Source organism: Dama dama, chromosome 28, assembly GCF_033118175.1.
Source record: "Dama dama isolate Ldn47 chromosome 28, ASM3311817v1, whole genome shotgun sequence".
Taxonomy (NCBI): domain Eukaryota; kingdom Metazoa; phylum Chordata; class Mammalia; order Artiodactyla; family Cervidae; genus Dama; species Dama dama.
The window spans coordinates 28,320,935-28,339,083 of NC_083708.1; the positions used below are offsets into that span (position 1 = coordinate 28,320,935).

General features: G+C 34.9%; 1 protein-coding gene across 1 annotated transcript in view; it reads left to right on the top strand.

Moving 5' to 3' along the window:
* The window catches only part of SERINC1 (serine incorporator 1), a 31,653-nt gene extending 13,875 nt beyond the window's left edge, over positions 1 to 17,778 (top strand). Inside the window, exons 2-10 of the mRNA XM_061131867.1 lie at positions 1,388 to 1,549; positions 4,268 to 4,437; positions 10,287 to 10,366; positions 10,574 to 10,711; positions 12,475 to 12,644; positions 12,754 to 12,844; positions 14,372 to 14,516; positions 14,631 to 14,861; positions 16,237 to 17,778. Of these exons, the coding sequence (XP_060987850.1) occupies positions 1,388 to 1,549; positions 4,268 to 4,437; positions 10,287 to 10,366; positions 10,574 to 10,711; positions 12,475 to 12,644; positions 12,754 to 12,844; positions 14,372 to 14,516; positions 14,631 to 14,861; positions 16,237 to 16,372 (1,323 nt within the window). The 3' untranslated portion in view covers positions 16,373 to 17,778. The remainder of the gene's footprint in view (positions 1 to 1,387; positions 1,550 to 4,267; positions 4,438 to 10,286; positions 10,367 to 10,573; positions 10,712 to 12,474; positions 12,645 to 12,753; positions 12,845 to 14,371; positions 14,517 to 14,630; positions 14,862 to 16,236) is intronic.
* The last annotated feature ends 371 nt before the right edge of the window (positions 17,779 to 18,149 follow it).

An 18,149-nucleotide genomic window follows, 5' to 3' on the forward strand; every position in this document is an offset into this window, starting at 1 on the left:
TCTTATGTCCTATGAACTCTTATCTGCCTTCACTTCCCTAAACTCTCAACTCTGTCCCAGCTATGTCTCCTCAGTTCAGTAGACTGCTGGCCTACACTGGAAACTTCCCAGGCAGAAAAATTGGGCAGTCATAGACTTCACATGGTTTCCTCTCTCTCAGAAATTAAGTATTGTAAATTGCCTCTTGTTAACTCTCTGAAAAACCATTGTTTGATTTTATTTTTCCCCATGGATGGAGGCAGTAGGGTAAGTCTGGTCACTATTACTGTGTCTTGGCCTGAGTTTATGGTACTTATCCAGAATTTATCTATCAATATTTTTATATTCAGCATTTTTGTTTTGTTCTGTGATAATTAGTTTTTTAAGCAGGCTTTTCCCCTTCTTGTTTCTCCTCAGCCCTGCAGTCCTCCTTTTCAACTTGTTCTGTTCTTTTCTTTTCGAATTCTCCTTTTTGCTTCAGGTGAACCAATTTTAAGGAGTTTCCTTTTCTTACTGAGTTACGTTTTATTTCAGATTGGATTTTTCAAATGCCTTTTTTGTTTGTTTGTTTTGGTTGGGGCATATTTGTTAATTTTTTGCTAAAGTCTGTTTGTGTTGTTGCCATGGCATTTATTTTTACCATATCGAAGTTTAGTATAAGTACTTCTGATGCTACCTTATATTGGTTACTGTAGTCTGTCTGACTTCTACAATACTCCCTTCCTGTTGTATCTGGTAGTATGGTGGAGCTCAGCCTAGATTAAGGTCAGTTGTTACAAGAATACTTTCTCTTTGCCTTTCTGAGATATTGTTAAATTCCATTACTGGTATTTGCCTCAGGGAGAAAGCCTTTTCCCCTGGGATCTACTGCTAGTTTAGTGTGGAATTATGTTGGAGAACGCTAGCTCACCCCACTTGTCCACTTAATCCTATTTTTCCTAATTCTAATAGGAACTTTTACTTGGTGATTATCACCACCACCAAGTCAGAAAAGGGAAAAGATGAGAATACCAATTTACTTCTTTTCCTTCTCTGAAGTATCTGAGAAACCTCAGACTTTTGTGGTTTCAGCTTGATTTCTGGGGGTTAAAAGGTAGGAGTTGGAGATCTGATTGTAATTAAGAATATTCCATTTTGTTTCTCGGCTAAACTTTGAGTCTTGTTGCTATTTTCTTTTTTTCTTTTTAACTGAGTTTACTCATTTTGCTTGATATAAAGGGCAGACTTTTTTTTTTGCTTTATTTTGCCTCATTTTTACCCAGAAGTTCCCAAGTTTTATAGTTTCTACATAACATGTGAACCAAATCACTTGTTAATTAATTTAACTTCATCCTTTTTTGAGTAGATAGAATGTAAATTTTCACTGCATCATTTTAAACTATACTGATTTTTAACGTTCTTTTCCCAGATCCCATGTCTGTGTGGCAGCGCCCCGTGTCTGCTGTGCCGATGCTGTCCTAGTGGAAATAACTCCACTGTAACTAGGTTGATCTATGCGCTTTTTTTGCTTGTTGGAGTGTGTGTAGCTTGTGTAATGTTGATACCTGGAATGGAAGAACAGCTGAATAAGGTAAGTCTTTTTTTTTTTTAAATGATTAACTGAACCTGTAGTGTGTGTGCCTACGAAGTCACTTCAGTTGTGTCTGACTCTTTGTGACCCTATGGACTGTAATCTGTCAGGATCTTCTGCCCGTGGGATTCTCTAGGCAAGAATACTGGAGTGGGTAGCCATGCCCTCCTCCAGGGGATCTTGCTGACCTGCCTCTCTTAGGTCTCCTGCATTGGCAGGCAGATTCTTTACCACTAGCGCCACCTGGGAACCCTGAACCTTTAGTATGTTTATGCATAAAATTGCTTCCAATGTGTTGGAAACAGAATACTGTAAAAAAGGAAAACAATAGTTAATCCCAGTTTTAGTAGCTCATAATTATTTAGGAAAGACAAACAGTAAAAGCGGTTTATGAAATTGTGATGGTGGCGCAGAGAGTGTGCTGTGATAATAAGAGGAAATAAGTAATTTCCAGCCGGGGAAACGTCAGGATCGCTGTGGGTCTCATGGAAACAGGGGCGTTCTAAGAATCAATACATTTTTCTATACAGAAATTGAAAAACAGGAAGCAGAATGAGGATAAAAGCTTTTTGAGCCAAGTATTATGCCTTAGGAAGATTTATCTGATAATTAGGAAAGAAGGCAAGCTGTTAAGTGTAGAGGCTATTAAAATGATGTAACCAAGAAGGGCATAGAGAGCCTGAAATAGATTCCCTGAGTACAGAATTGACTGGGTCTGAGTTTAAATATAGCCGTGATGGAATAACAGTAAGGAGGTTCTGATCCTAGATAACTGAGAGGAAAATGTTACTGTTAACTAAGAAAAAGAAAGAAAAGGTATTTTATTAAACTTACCACCTGCCCTCCCTCCGCGCTGCCCACCAGGGAGTCAGGTTGTGAAAGGAGATGGCGAGAACATAATCTAGTTCACAGCATGTTGGCTTGGGGGCACTTCACTACATTTGTATCTCTGTATGTGTCCAACAGGAAGTAGAAAGTGAGTGTGTCACACAAATCAAGGATAGAGATGCAATTCAAACTGTGGCAGCATATGCTGAAGAGGAGGACCATTTGGAGTGAGCAGAGCTAGAACTTTGACAGAAGGGGGTTGGTGGAGAAAGGGAACCTCTAAAGGAACAGTGAAAAAAGAGAACCAAAAACATGTTTTGTAGATCTTAGGAACAGTTTTAAGAATGACAGGATAATGTCTGTGTAAAAAGGGTGTAGAGGAGTGTGAGGATGACAACCAGTGTATGTCTAGTGTCTTAAAAAAAAAAGCTGTAGTTTTAAGAGTGCTGGACCTAGGAGGACTGGGAGGGTAAGTTAGGTGGCTGTGAGGAAACAAATCCATTGAGTATAAACTACTAATTTGAGGATCTTTGTGATGAAGATGGCAAGTCTTAGAGGGAGGCTGAGTTGAGATTTAATCATTTGCTTTTTGAGAAGTCTCAAGGGATCTAACGCATAAAAGATGAGAGAGAATGTGATCAAGAGATGGCATATAAAAGTTTTCCTCCAAGGAAAGATGAATGACAATAGAAAATTTGAGATTGAGAAAGTATTTATGTTAGATAACTTGCATTTTAAACCATGATTATCTGCTTATGATTGACTTTGGGGTAAGGAAAAATCATGTAAGTTTGGGAAATGAGCTTATCACAGTTGTGAAGTAGCATTGTAAATGCCATAAATAGATGCTCAGTTAATTTTACTTAAGTCCTGGATATAAGCAAAAGACATTCATATGGTTTTGTCATGGAACCAGTTGACTTCTTGTGAATGGTTTTAGTTGATACTGTTAGCTTGTTTCACTCATTTATTTCACTTAAAAATATTTTAAAAATCCTTCCTTGTACTCTGTTTTCAATGTGATTTTCTGAAATGGTCTTCAGTCTTTTTCAAGATTTTAAGTTAGAAAAATTAAAATACAGCCAGCCATTTTGCTGTTAATCCAGTTCTATCCCTGATAGCTCAGTTGGTAAAGAATCCACCTTCAGTTCAGGAGACCCTGGTTCAATTCTTGGGTCGAGAAGCTTCACTGGAGAAGAGATAGGCTACCCACTCCAGTGTTCTTGGGCTTCCCTGTGGCTCAGCTGGTAAAGAATCCGTCTGCAATGTGGGAGATGTGGGTTCTGTCCCTGGGTTGGGAAGATCCCCTGGAGAAGGGAAAGGCTACCCACTCCAGTATTCTGGCCTAGAGAATTCCATGGACAGTCCGTGGGGTCACAGAGTTGGACACAACTCAGCGACTTTCACTTTCACTTTACTTTCAGATCTATCCATTATCAAAAATATTTGTAGAATCAGGGACCAGATCTCAGAATGATTTTAAATAGCATTGGCTTTGAAAAGCCATCATTGTTCTCTTAGTATTTAGAAACTGATTCAATTACTCTGTAATTCTTTAAACTTTTATTGATTGTGATTTTCTTTTATACATGTGATTCAGCATATCACAGTGGAATGTAAGTTTTTAAAAAACTTAGAATAAGTTTGAATAAGTCTGCAAGTTAAAATAGGCATTCACTTTAGGATTGACATTTGTAGTTTATCCTGTGTGCACATAAGTGAAAAAAGAGTTAAACCTCTGTTAATGAAAGTGTGTAGACTTACCTTGATTACATTTCAGCATAAACTGTAAAGCAAACTTCAATTTTCTGAACCTTAAGCTAATTTAATTACACAGAATTGTCATTTTTCCTTGAAAAAATTCTAGATTAGAAATTCTTATTTTTTCAGATTCCTGGATTTTGTGAGAATGAGAAAGGAATGGTCCCTTGTAGTATTCTGGTTGGCTATAAAGCTGTATACCGTTTGTGCTTTGGCTTGGCTATGTTCTACCTTCTTCTTTCACTATTAATGATCAAAGTGAAGAGCAGCAGTGACCCTAGAGCCGCAGTACACAATGGGTGAGTATTTTAATAAACTTCACTTTACAGTCTGCATTGTCTCTTCTCAGTAATTTTGAGTCTGTCTAAAGAAAGTTTAAAATAAACTTGAACAATCTGCAGAATTATTTTGTTCATGAATGACAAAGTAAGAAAATCCTCTTGTCTGTACCAGAGAATGTGTCAGAATTTGGAAATACAAATATTAAATAGTAGACTTGGGTCACTTATTGCATGCATAATATTTAGTCAAGTTTCCCCTTGTGAACAATACAGGTTTAAACTGTGCAGGTCCACTTAGAGATTATTTTCCAACAGTTAATAACTACAGTATTACACACTCCATGATCTCTGATTGACTGAATTCACAAATGAGGAACTTCTGATACAGAGGGCTGACTGTAAGTTAGAGGTGGATTTTCAGCCATGCAGAGAGAGTTGGAGTCCCTAGCCTTAGCATTGTTCAAGGCTCAACTATGTTTTCATCCTAAAAAGAAGATTTATCACATCTCTGACTAATAATGAGTTTATTCTTCTTCCTTTTAGCCTTCTGTAGGCCAGTCTCGGGAGAAGGCAATGGCACCCCACTCCAGTACTCTTGCCTGGAAAATCCCATGGGCGGAGGAGCCTGGGGGGCTGCAGTCCATGGGGTCGCGAAGAGTCGGACATGACTGAGCGACTTCACTTTCACTTTTCACTTTCATGCATTGGAGAAGGAAATGGCAACCCACTCCAGTGTTCTTGCCTGGAGAATCCCAGGGACGGGGGAGCCTGGTGGGCTGCCATCTGTGGGGTTGCACAGAGTCGGACATGACTGAAGTGACTTAGCACCAGGCCAATCTCGCTACATAAAACTGAACTCAGTTCTTTATATGTACAGTGCAGCCAAAATGAGAAACTTTATTGCTTTGAAACAAGGTGGTTGATTTTCTAAATGGTTATAATGGACAACCTAGACACTTCAGGGTACCTTTTTGTCAGTCTCCTTTAATACAGAGCAATGCATCTGACAGTTTTGAATGTTATCATTGTTCCACCCCATAAATGAAAATAGTTTTAAGTATCTGATATTGCTTATCTATTAACATACACTATCAAAGACAGGAAGAATGAAATAAAGTATTAATGATAAATGATGTTTTGTGCTAGGTTGATTTCTTTTTTTTTAATTCTCTTAGTCATAGGTTGTTTTGATTTTTAATTTTTTCGCACTGTTAAAACATCTTTATTAAATATATTTTTAAACAATTCTCAAAATACATTACAGGATGGCTATCACAATCATTTCCTGCGATAACATTCTTCTCAAAGTATGTACTAAACACTTACATCATTGCTAATGGCTCTTTTTTGTGATATAATTGATGATATTCTGTTAGGTTTAAAGTGTACAAAATGTTAATTTCATATGTATTATATATTACAATATGATTACCATCATATATTAGCTAATACCTCTGTCATATCACATAATTATTACTTAGTTGAGATGAGAACAATTAAGATCTATTCTCTTAGCAACTTTAAAGTACATTTTTCTTTTTCAGATTCCACATTTTGGTAATATATATTTTTTTTAGTTTGGATTATCTCATTTAGCATAATTCCCTGAAGGTCCATCCATGTTGTTGCAAATGATAGGATTTCCTTCTTTCTCGTGGCTGAATAGTATTCCATAGTGTGTATATACTACAGTCTCTTTATTTGTCTGTTGCTACACACTTAGGTTATTTCTGTATCTTGGCAGTTATGAATAATTTTGCCATAAACATGGATGTGCAGATACCTTTTCAGTATCCTATTTTCACTTTCTTTGAAGATATACCTAGAAGTAGGATTGCCAGATTGTATGGTAGTTCCAGTTTTGTATTTTTTGAGGAACCTTCATAACTGTTTTCCATAGTGGCTGAATTAGTGTACATGCCCATTAGCAGTGCTTAAGAATTCCTATTTCACCACATTGCCACCAACATTTGTTATTTCTTACCATCTTGGTGGCCATTGTATGGTTTTGATTTACATTTCTCTGATGATTAGTGATGTTTAGCACCTTTTCATATGCGTGTTTTGCCATTTGTATGCCTTCTTTGGAAAAATATTTAGTTTTGTCCATTTTTAAATTGTTTTTTCTAAGTTATTGAGTTGTATGGATTCTTTATATATATTTGATATTAACCACATTTTGATGCATGGTTTGCAGATATTTTCTCCTATAGTTCGTCTCTTCATTTTGTTCATTGTTCCTTTTTTTCCGTGGAAAGTTTTTTTGTCTGAAGTATTCCCACCTGTTTGATGTTACCTTTGTTGTTTGTACTTTTGTTGTCTCCCCGAAAAACTCATTGCCCAGACTAATGTCAGGGAGTTTCTTCCTTATTTTCTTCTTCCCAGTATCAGTATCTTCCTAGTAACTTTTATGGTATTAGGTCTTAACTCACTGACTAGGGGATTTTTGCTGGAAACATAGGCCTGTGCCTGGCGATTTTTATTTTTGTTAACCTGAAATTAATTCTGTTATTTAATTAACACTTTGCAGATTATTACATTCAATAGTTACACCTGACACACCTGTAAAAAAGCACCATGCATTTCATTTTCACTTTCCCTGTCAGAATCAATCACTAAGGTTTATTTTGTCTTTTTGTTGATCTAATATTCATATCGTCTGAGTCAGAACTATATTCTGAAGAACTGTCATCTTCTGAGATACTAGTAGTTACGTTGCTTGAACAGTCAGAGAAAGTATCTGCTCAAAATTTCGTGATGCATCATTTTTGAAAATTCTATGGTCATAAGCATGTATCTATAACATATACAAAATTGGAGCAGAAGCCTAACGGAAACGTGAATGAAAACAATCATAAGTTCTGTAATGAGCCCTTATCAGTTTTAAGCTCTAACAACTAACACTGTGATGTTAATTTTGTGGCTGTCTTAAAAGCATATGATTCATCTCCAGTCAGTAACATTCGGGTAACAGAAGACTTGTTAACACATCTCCAGTCAATAATGTGTTCAGTGTGTTTAAGTCTTCCATTCAGTTTGAGTCGATTCTGTGAATGGTGTGAGAAAGGAGTCTGGTTTCATTTTTCTGTATGTGGTTATTAATAGCTTTCCCAAGACTGTTGGAGAGACTGTCCTTTCCTACGGAATATTCTTGACTCCCTTGTCAAATATTAGCTGATCAAAATGCAAGGGTTTATTACTCTTCTGTTCCATTGATCTATGTGTCTATTTTTATGGTTTTACTGTTTTAATTAGTAGAGCTTTGTAGTATAGTTTGAAATTAGTAAGTGTGATATTTCCAGTTTTGTTCTTCCTTCTCATGACTGATTTGCCTATTTGGGGTCTTTTGTAGTTACATACAAACTTTAGGATTGTGTTTTCCTGAGTTTTTGTAAGACATTGAAATTTTTATAGAGAGTACTTTGAATCGAAAGGTAGCTTTGAGTAGTATGAACATTTTAACTACTCACTTCCACAAATGTGATTCCGTTTGTCTTTTTCAGTTTTTTTAATTCAGCCACTGCCTTTTGGTTAACAAATTCACTCATTAGCATAATTATTGATTTGTAAGGACTTGTTAATGCCATGTTAGTCATTGTTGTCTGGTTGGTCATATTTTCATCATTTCTTTTTTCTCTGTTAACAACTATGTAAATTGGTGGTTTTCTTTGTAAACTAGTGGTATATTCTGCTTCTCTGTCTTATCTACTCTAGCTTTTTGCTTTGTGGTTACCATGGGCTTATGTAAAACACATTATAGATAAAAGTTAATTTTAAGCTGATAGCAGCTTTAAATGCATAAAATAACCCTACATATTTATTCCTCCTCTTTTTTTTTTAACGTCACAATTTACCTCTTTTTATAATACTCATTGTTTTTTAATACTTTTTAAAATCTTTTTACTATTGTTTACTTAACACACTATCCTGTTAAAGAATTAGACGTTTATGAATCTGTGTATTTACTTTTACCAGTGTGTTGTAGGCTTTTGTGTCATTAATTAGTGTCTTTTCATTTCAATCTGAAGAATTCCTTTTACCATTTTTTACAAGACAGGTTTAGTGGTTTTTTGGATTTAGGGAAAAGCCTTACTTCTCCTTCATATCTGAAGGATAACTTTGCTGGACAGAGTAATCTTGGCTGGTGGTTTTTTCCTTTCAACACTTTGAGTATGTCACTCAAAGTCACTCTTGCTCTATCTTGGCCTATAGATTTTCTAAGAAATCCATTGAGAGCCTAATGGAAATTACTTTGTAGATCAGAATCTCTTTTTTTGGACCCCTCTGGCTGCTTTTAGGATTCTCTTGTATTCTTTGATTTTTGACAGTTTTATCCTAAAGGTCTTTTTGCACTGAGATGATACTGTGATCTTACTAGCTTTGTGAACTTTGATGTTCATGTCCAGGTTTGGGAAGTTCTCAGATATTATTTCTTTAAGTTAACTTTCTGTCCCCTTCTCTTCTTCTGAAACCCTGATCATTCTAATATTTAAATTCCATATATTACTGAGGCTTTCTTCCCTTTTTTTTTTTTTTTTTCATTTTTTTCCTCAGTTCATCCCTGATTGGGTTATATCAAAATGCCTGTTCACTTGTTCTGTCTTCCATTTGCTCTACCCTTCTGGAGATCTCTGGACTTCCCTTGTGGCTCAGCTGGTAAAGAATCTGCCTGCAGTGTGGGAGACCTGGGTTTGATCCCTGGGTTGGGAAGGATCCCCTGGAGAAGGGAAAGGCTACCCACTCTAGTATTCTGGCCCAGAGAATTCCATGGACTATACAGTCCATGGGTTCACAAAGAGTCGGATGCAGCTGAGCCACTTTCACTCCTAAAGATCTCTATTGCATTTTTTTTTTTTTTTTCATTTCTTTTCTTGAGTTCTTAAGCTTCAGAATATATTTGTTTCTTTTCTGTCATTTCTATCTCTTGGTTAAATTTATTGTTTTTTGCTTGTTTCCATTGAATTATTTTTGTATTTTCTTATAGCTCATTGAATTTCCTCAGAACAGCTATCTTGAATTCTTTATCTTCTAGATTGCAAGATTTTTATGCCTTTATGATCAATGATTGCAGGATTATTGTTATCTTCGGGAGGTGAAATGTTCATATTCCTTATAGTTTTGCATTGCTGCTTTCACTTATGAAGTAGCAGACACCTCAGATCTTTGCTAGTTGTCTTCAGATGGAGTTATTAATCTGTTACTTCTGGGTTTTTTTGGATTCTGGACACCTGCTTTGCAGTTCTTGCTCTTTCTGTGTTAGAATTCTTAAGATATTATGTCTTCTCTGATTTTTTCAATTCATCTGGCTTGCTACTGGAAATCTGTTTTCCAGACTTTTGTGTTTTCAAAAACTATTCCTTGTGCAGTGTAACTTATTTACACTTCCATATATTATCTCACTCATTGAAGTAAACCTGTGAAGTGAATCTAATATTCTCATTTATTAGAATCAGTTAAAATAGCCATGGCTCTCTGGTGGCTCAGGGGTGAAGAATCTGCCTGCCAGCGTCGATGTGGGTTTAATCCCTGGATCAGGAGGATCCCCTGGGGGAGGAAATGGCAACCCATTGCATATTCTTGCCTGGAAAATCCCATGAACAGAGGCGTCTGGTAGGCTGCAGTCCATGGGGTTGTAAAAAGAGTTGGACACTGAGTGACCAAATAACAACAACACAACAAAATAATTGACATGTGATGGTCTTCTCATTTTCAGGATATCCTCAGAAGGAATAGAGTAGTCACAATAAAGTGTAGCTGTTTTTTTTTTTTTTTAGTGTAGCTGTTTTTTAAGAGCAGCTCTCAAAAGATTTCATATATGAAACCATTTGTTGAATGAATATTTACTAATAAAAAATAATTTGTTGTAGATTCTGGTTCTTTAAATTTGCTGCAGCAATTGCAATTATTATTGGGGCCTTCTTCATTCCAGAAGGAACTTTTACAACTGGTAAGAAATCTTTTTTTTTCTTTGTGTGATGTTGATATTTTATAAGGAAATTGAAAATAATTGTTGCCTGGAACTGTAACTCTTTGTTTTGTGTTTTCCTTGAAGACATCTATGTGAGATCTTGTTTTTCTTTTGGTGTATTGATTGTGGAAACAGTAAGAAGTGAAGCAGTTGCTCACTTGTGATTTTTTATCCCTCTCCTTTCAGTGTGGTTTTATGTCGGCATGGCAGGCGCCTTTTGCTTCATTCTCATACAGCTAGTCTTACTCATTGATTTTGCCCACTCGTGGAATGAATCATGGGTTGAAAAAATGGAAGAGGGGAACTCGAGATGTTGGTATGCAGGTAGGTTTTTTGTCTTACAGAACATCTTCAAGATAGTTGAACGTTGAAACTGAAAGCAGGTAGTAGACTATGGGGAAATCATGATTTTTATGGTACAATTTACTGTGAGGAGGTTTTTTAGTTCATGTTTGTGAGTGGCATCCTGTCACATTATATGTTGCATGTCAACTAGGAACATACCCAAGAATGAGACGCATCCAAAAGACTGGGAATGGCTAAAACAGCAAAGCATGTTGCTGAGTGTGTGTATATTTTATAGCCTAATTTCCTGGGAAGTTTCTAAGTAAAAGCTTAAAAAGTAAAATATTAAAGGGATGAGGACTACTAGAAATAGATAAACAGTGGTAATAGATAAACAGTGGTACAATTCTGAAACATCAGCAAGCAGGAAAAAGAAACCTCTCTGAAGCATTTTCTGTAAGTGCAAAGAATGCCTTTATGTGTGACACCTTAGGGAGTTATTACAGTAGTGTATTTAATGTGTGTTTGTAATGATGAGCTTGAGTCCTTTGGTTGTACTCTAAAACAGGAATCAAAATTCGGGTGCTTACAACAGGTGACACAAATGAGGGGGGGAGAAACAGTTTAAGTGCATTTTCAATCCTCTTGCAAAAAGGGACTGTGGTGAATTAGAGAGTGTGAAGGCCATTATACTGCTTAGTTCCATCCAGTGATTGCCTTGTGGAAATGTGAACCCAGTGTCACTTAATTTTTCTGAAGTTTTTTAAAAGAAGCCATAAATCTGGATTTTTACGTGAAATAGTCAGCTTCAGCTAAAAATACATATATTTTAAGTCAGTGAAAATAAATCAGCATATCTGCTATATTCATATTTTCTTTCATACAACTAGTTTGTGATATTTGATCTCAGTGGTTAAAGAATTTGATATTCAAAAAAATAAGCTTTAATCATTTAGAAAATTTACTTACACAGAATGTTTCATTTTTTACTGTTAAATCTAATGCAAGAGTTTCTGCTTTGTTGCCTACTGTATCCCCAGGGCCTTTGTAGGTATTCAATAAATATTTGTCTGATAGAGCATTTGTTGGTCACATCTACATAAATACATACATACTAAGCATACATTAACATGAAAATTAAAAGTGTGTGAGATAGAAGAAACTTAGGTTGTCTTATTAAATAATGACAACTTGAATAGTTTTTTTTTTTTTAAGATTTTAGTTGATAAGGCTTAGCATTAACAAAATAATTTTCTTAATGCCCGTGTTTACAACTAAATGATATAACTTAAAAACTTTAAGTAATATTCTCCTCCTAGTTAATTTTCTGTATTTTGAAAATAATGGCTAATGTATCTGACTGTGTTTTGGACACTCTGGATGTAAATATTACTTTAAGATCGTATTATTTTATTACCCTTAAAATGCATCAGAATAGTGAGCTATGTGTAAAGGCTGGAGTAGGAAATGGCAACCCATTCCAGTATTCTTGCCTGGAAAATTCCATGGACAGAGGAGCCTGATGGGCTATAGTCCGTGGGATTGCAGAGTTAGACATGACTGAGCGCGCACACACGCATGTGTAAAGGCTACAAAAGTCTTAATGTGGTACAGGCCAGAATTAAATCTTTACCTGCTTTTATAGCCTGTGTAATGCTGATAAAATGTTGCTTAAAATGCTGATAAAATGTTGCTTAAAATAATATTTTTGAGTAAAATAAGATTGTTTTTAAAGCAAGCTGTATGCCACATGCCTAATATTAGTGATAAAATCTAATTGTCAAAATGTATTTCTTTCACAGCTTTGTTATCAGCTACAGCCCTGAATTATCTGCTGTCTTTAGTTGCTATCGTCCTGTTTTTTGTTTACTATACTCATCCAGCCAGTTGTGCAGAAAATAAAGCATTCATCAGTGTCAACATGCTCCTCTGCCTTGGTGCTTCTATAATGTCTATACTGCCAAAAATCCAAGTAAGCTTGGATTAGTTCATTTTTATGAAGCTTCTGTTTTTTTCCTAAGGTTTCCTAAATCTTGAATGATAACAATATTTTTCTGTTTTGCTTAATTATTTTCTTGTAGGAATCACAACCAAGATCTGGTTTGTTACAGTCTTCAGTGATTACAGTCTACACAATGTATTTGACGTGGTCTGCTATGACCAATGAACCGGGTATGTTTTGTTTGCCTGATTTGTTTCTTTTAATGAATCCTGCAAGCTTTTCTCTTTTTCAGAGATGGTTGTTTTGTAAAATTAAGCTCATAGAGGAATGAAATAATATTTCCATTCTCATATAATACTATTTTCATCTTTGATGTACTGCTATATTTTTTCACTTAAGCTTCTTCCTTCACTAACAAAACTATAAGAAATTATAGGAAAATTATAAGAAATATACCTGATTTGTACAGTGCATGTGATAGTATATGTAAAATTAAAAACTTAAAATGTTTGTTGATTCTATTTTAATTAGTATAGATTTTTTTAAAGTTCTTTTTGCCTGTGATTACCTTACAGGTGAGTATAATTGGTCTTTGTAATCTTTTTATAGGCCAGTTTTATTGCATTTCATAGAAGTATAAGCCCATATATGTTATTTGGGGTGAAACAAATTGGAAAATAGATGTACTGCAGTACAGTCTGCATTTGGTTGAATCCACGGATGCAAAATTGCTAATGTGAAAGGTTGGAGTATAGAAGCCAGCCATAAAGTAACATGCAGATTTTCAGTTGTGTTGTGGGTTGGTACTGCTAATCTGCTTGTTCAAGGGTCAACTGTACTGTTTTTTGAAAAGGGAGAAAATGGTCTCTTTTCCTCAGAATAAAAAAAATTACAGAATTTTTGACAGAAAAAAATTTCCTGACTCTTAAATTTCATTCCATTTATAAATATCATAGGTGCTTTATCACTAGTTGGAGAAAAAGAGTTTTTCTAGTATACTAGAGAAAGATTGCTTATTTTTGTCCAGGTAAGTGTCTAGAAAAAAATTAATAGTAATTTACTTTAGGGATTATCCTTATACAAGTGGCTTCAAGGTAAAAATCATTTTTCAGTGATAAGGTGGCAATTGACATATCTGGCATTGTGGGAGGTAAAAAAACATATTTGGGACACTTAAGTGAATACCAACCCCATTTTAATTCTTTCTTATAAGAGTCAAGAGGCTGAATAACCATTAGGTCGCTATGATTTATGTACTCATTTCCACAAACTATTTGCTAAAATTCTAGTAACTGATTTTGTGTGTAAACTATCTTGCTTATATAACAATGTAGTTTGACAAGTTGATAAACTTCATAAAATCACTATTGTTATTTCATAGTATATAACAGGAAAGGCAGTGCATCTTAGTTTAGGATACCTGAATTTTATTCTTAACTCTGCTTGAGCTTTACTATAAAGTAAAAAATTTACTTTACTAAATTTCACCAATTTCCTGATCAGTAAAAAGCTTAAATGTCTCAACTGCATGAGACTGAAAATGAAATTGCTTTCCAACCAGTTGGATAAAACTAGCATTATATAATGTAAAAGGTCTCATTATTAATAAATACAAGTTGTCTTATTTTGTTTGTGCCCTTTTCTCACAATTTTTTGAGTTTGCAAGTGTATAAAGAGTTAAAAAGAACTACAATTGTGCTCTGAAAAATTTTTTATACTTTTCTAACATTTTAATTTGACCTTAATTTACATTATAGAAACAGAATGTAACCCAAGTCTACTGAACATAATTGGATATAACACAACAAGCACTATCCCAAAGGAGGGGCAGTCTGTACAGTGGTGGCATACTCAAGGAATTATTGGACTACTCCTCTTTTTACTGTGTGTATTTTATTCAAGGTAGGAAAAATTATGGATTTTATTTTTTTGAAGAGAAGTCCAGCTATTATTCATAAATGAATGTTGTGTTTAAATTCCTTTTTTTTCTCTCTTTCTAAACTGTCATTCATGTAGCATCCGTACTTCAAACAATAGTCAGGTTAATAAACTGACTCTAACAAGTGATGAATCTACACTAATAGAAGATAGTGGAGCCAGAAATGATGGATCACTTGAGGATGGTGATGATGTTCACCGAGCCGTAGATAATGAAAGGGATGGTGTCACTTACAGTTACTCCTTCTTTCACTTCATGCTGTTCCTGGCTTCACTTTATATCATGATGACCCTTACCAACTGGTACAGGTACTTTTATTTTATGAAAACTTCGCATGTGGAAATTTGGGTGGCTTTTTTGTAATTCCATTGTAAAAATGGGGTATTGAGTACTTTTTATCCTCCAATATATTTCAAAATTTACAACTAAATGGTGAGATCAGTATGAGAAATGCAGACTTTATTTCCTTGCTTTAGCATTAACAATAATTGAAATAGTTCCAGGTCTTAAAAGAGATTGAAATAGTTCCAGGTCTTAAAAGAGATTGAAATAAAGTTCATGAAACTACCACATTGCTTAGGGAAGTACATGTTGACAGGGATCAAACACAATGATTTCTAATACTGACTAGTTCCCAATATAGTGTAGAAAAAGATACCTTTTTTTGGTGTTTTTTTTTTACCTGTTTTTGTTCAAACTTTGTCATTAAAAGCTTTGAGGATTTCAAAATGGAGGTGTGAATACATTAACATAGATGGATTCTTAGAATTCTTTAAAACTCATTTTTGCTTTTATATCACTTCAAAACTGATAAATCTATTTTGTTAAGAGGAAGGTAGTGGTTTATATTTTGTCTTTAAAAATTCTGATTTAGTTCAAAGGATTGCTAAAAGATTTAAGATTCAAGTTGCACTGTATAGTTAGGGTAGTTCTATTTTTAATACTCTTTAATGCATAATATCCTTAACAATTTGTAAGAAAACTTTGAATACCAGCAAAAGATGTTTTAAAAAAAAAAATTATTCATTTGTTTGAGAGCAGCCTCTATTGGCATTTATTATTGAAAAAAAAAAAAAAATATATATATACACTTAAAAATTCTACACTGCAGCATATTAAGGTACAAGAACTATTCCAAATAATTCTCAGTAATTCACGGCTTTGGCTGTCATGTAATAATAGTAAATATTAAAGATGAAAAGTATTTTGGTATGTTTCATCAACATAAAAATAAGCTAAATTTGGGATGTATTTCCTTCCCAGTTTCCTAAATCTGAGAAGGTGGAGGGAGCTCCTGTATATACTTTGAACAAATTATATTCTTTGTACGGTTTAGAATTGATAAGTCTTTGTTAAATAATGTTTCAGGTATCCAGAGGTCACACTCCATTTCTCTGCTATCTCATTAATTAGTGAGCCAGAGATACATAAAGATTCTCTGAGTATTATGTAAAGGAACTACTTCAGAGGCCTATGTCGTCTACTCCTTTAAAGATTTTTTTTTTTAACCTTCTTATTAGCTGTCAAAGTGGTGTGGAAAACAAGACAACAGAGATAGTCCGACAACTATATATCTGTCACCACAGATTATATAAAAAGAATACTTCTGAAATAAGGAAACGTGGTAGCTTGATGCCCAGTAATCCAACTTCCCTCTGCTTTTTGTTTCCCTCGAACTCTCAGGTACGAGCCTTCTCGTGAGATGAAAAGCCAGTGGACAGCTGTCTGGGTGAAAATCTCCTCTAGTTGGATTGGCGTTGTGCTGTATGTGTGGACTCTGGTGGCGCCCCTTGTTCTTACAAATCGTGACTTTGACTGAACGGGACTTGAGGCATCAAAGTCTCACTTTGATCATCATTTATTTGAAATCAGCAGTATTCCCAACTTTTGTGAAGTTGTGTATGTGTGTGCTTCCCATGTAACTTCTCCAGTCTTCTGGCATGAATTAGATTTACCGCTTGCCATTTTATTCATTATAGTCTTGCCAAGCGCATCAATATGCGTTTTAGAATGAATCAAGAGTTGTATGAGTATGTTGGTGGTGGTAAGTTAGGAGAAGTGGACATTGTTAGGTTTATTCTCTGCTCTGTACCTGTGAAAAGAGTAAAAACAAAACTGCTTGGCAGTTTGATTTTTAAATTGTGTTAGAACATAAGCTGTTTTAGAAAAATACGAAATATGTATGGCTGCCTTTTGAAATATTTGATGCCTTGTCCTACAGTATACTGCAAAGAACATGGCTGTCCTCAAATTGTATAAACAAGTCACAAATGTCAGTTTTCTAAAGACTTTTCAGATTTTTCCCTTGATATGAAGGTAAGGAACATATACAGGTACAGGTATGGAGTATTTGATTGACAACAGTGTAGGTTATGGAGGAGACGGAGACACAGAACTTTCAGAGATTTGCTGGTGGTGGGTATTAAATTGAATACCCACGTAGGTTGTAATGTTCCCTGAATAGGGGTAGTCTTCCATACTAACATAGTGAACTTTGTTTTGGTCATTATAAACACATGCAGATGTGTTAAAATGTGTTCAGTGGAGAAGTTAGGGACTCTGAAGGATTTGGACAAAGATTTTGAGAAGAATAATCATAGGTTAGAAGGAGGTTGAAAATCAGAGCTGATAAACTGAAGGCTACTAAAGCCTATTTTGCAGTTTCTTCCTGTTCTGTCAGAAGTTTAACAAGTGACGAAACTGAAGCTCAGATAGCTGATCAGTGGCAAAACTGGGAAATCCCACATCTGTCAAACACAAATGGCATTTTTTCTGGCATTCAACAATAATTTCTGTTCAAATACATGCCTAATAGATTTTGCACCATTGTGAGTGGTAGATCATTTATGTGATGTGAATTGCTGGTATCTAGTATGCCTTCTACACACAAACTGAGGCCAGGAGAATGATGACTGCTGTAAAATAAACTCCTGCTTAACAGTATACTATTCAGCTCAAAAGATGCTTTTCTATTTGCCGCCATCTAATTGAAATATATAGGTTATTAAAAATCTTTCAACTTGAAAATCAAGCAGTATCACTGTTAACTTCGATAGAAACTCTTAGTTGTGTCATTAGTGTCTTAAATCTTAAAATCTACATTTGCTTCTTTTAAGAAATCAATGTAAGCGAAATATAACAATTCCTCACCTTTTATTGTGTTGGTATTGTATTCCATGATCTCAAATGGCTGTTTTATCTTTAAATAAATGAATTCAGAGAAAATGTGTGGTATATTCTTTTAAATTCTAAAGGATATAATTTTAGCCAATTTAGGTGGTGTAATACTCTGAACTACTTTCTTCCTGTGTGTATTTTTTAAAAAACTGACATTGGAGGGAGACATTAGTGACCATTTTCTGTTTTGAAAAAACTGAATTGTTTTTAAGGTGGTATTTACCCTTTTGGTTCTCTGTAAATAACCCCTGAAGTGGATCTCAAAGGTAATTTAAGTGTTATTCTCCTAAAAAACTAGACCAGTTAAGTTTGGAGAATAATTTTAATTCATTTGATAGCTATTCTAGACTTCTGTGTCCTCCAGGCCTTTTTTCCTGAGATGCCAATTGATGCTACTTTTTTCTGACATTAAAAAAAAA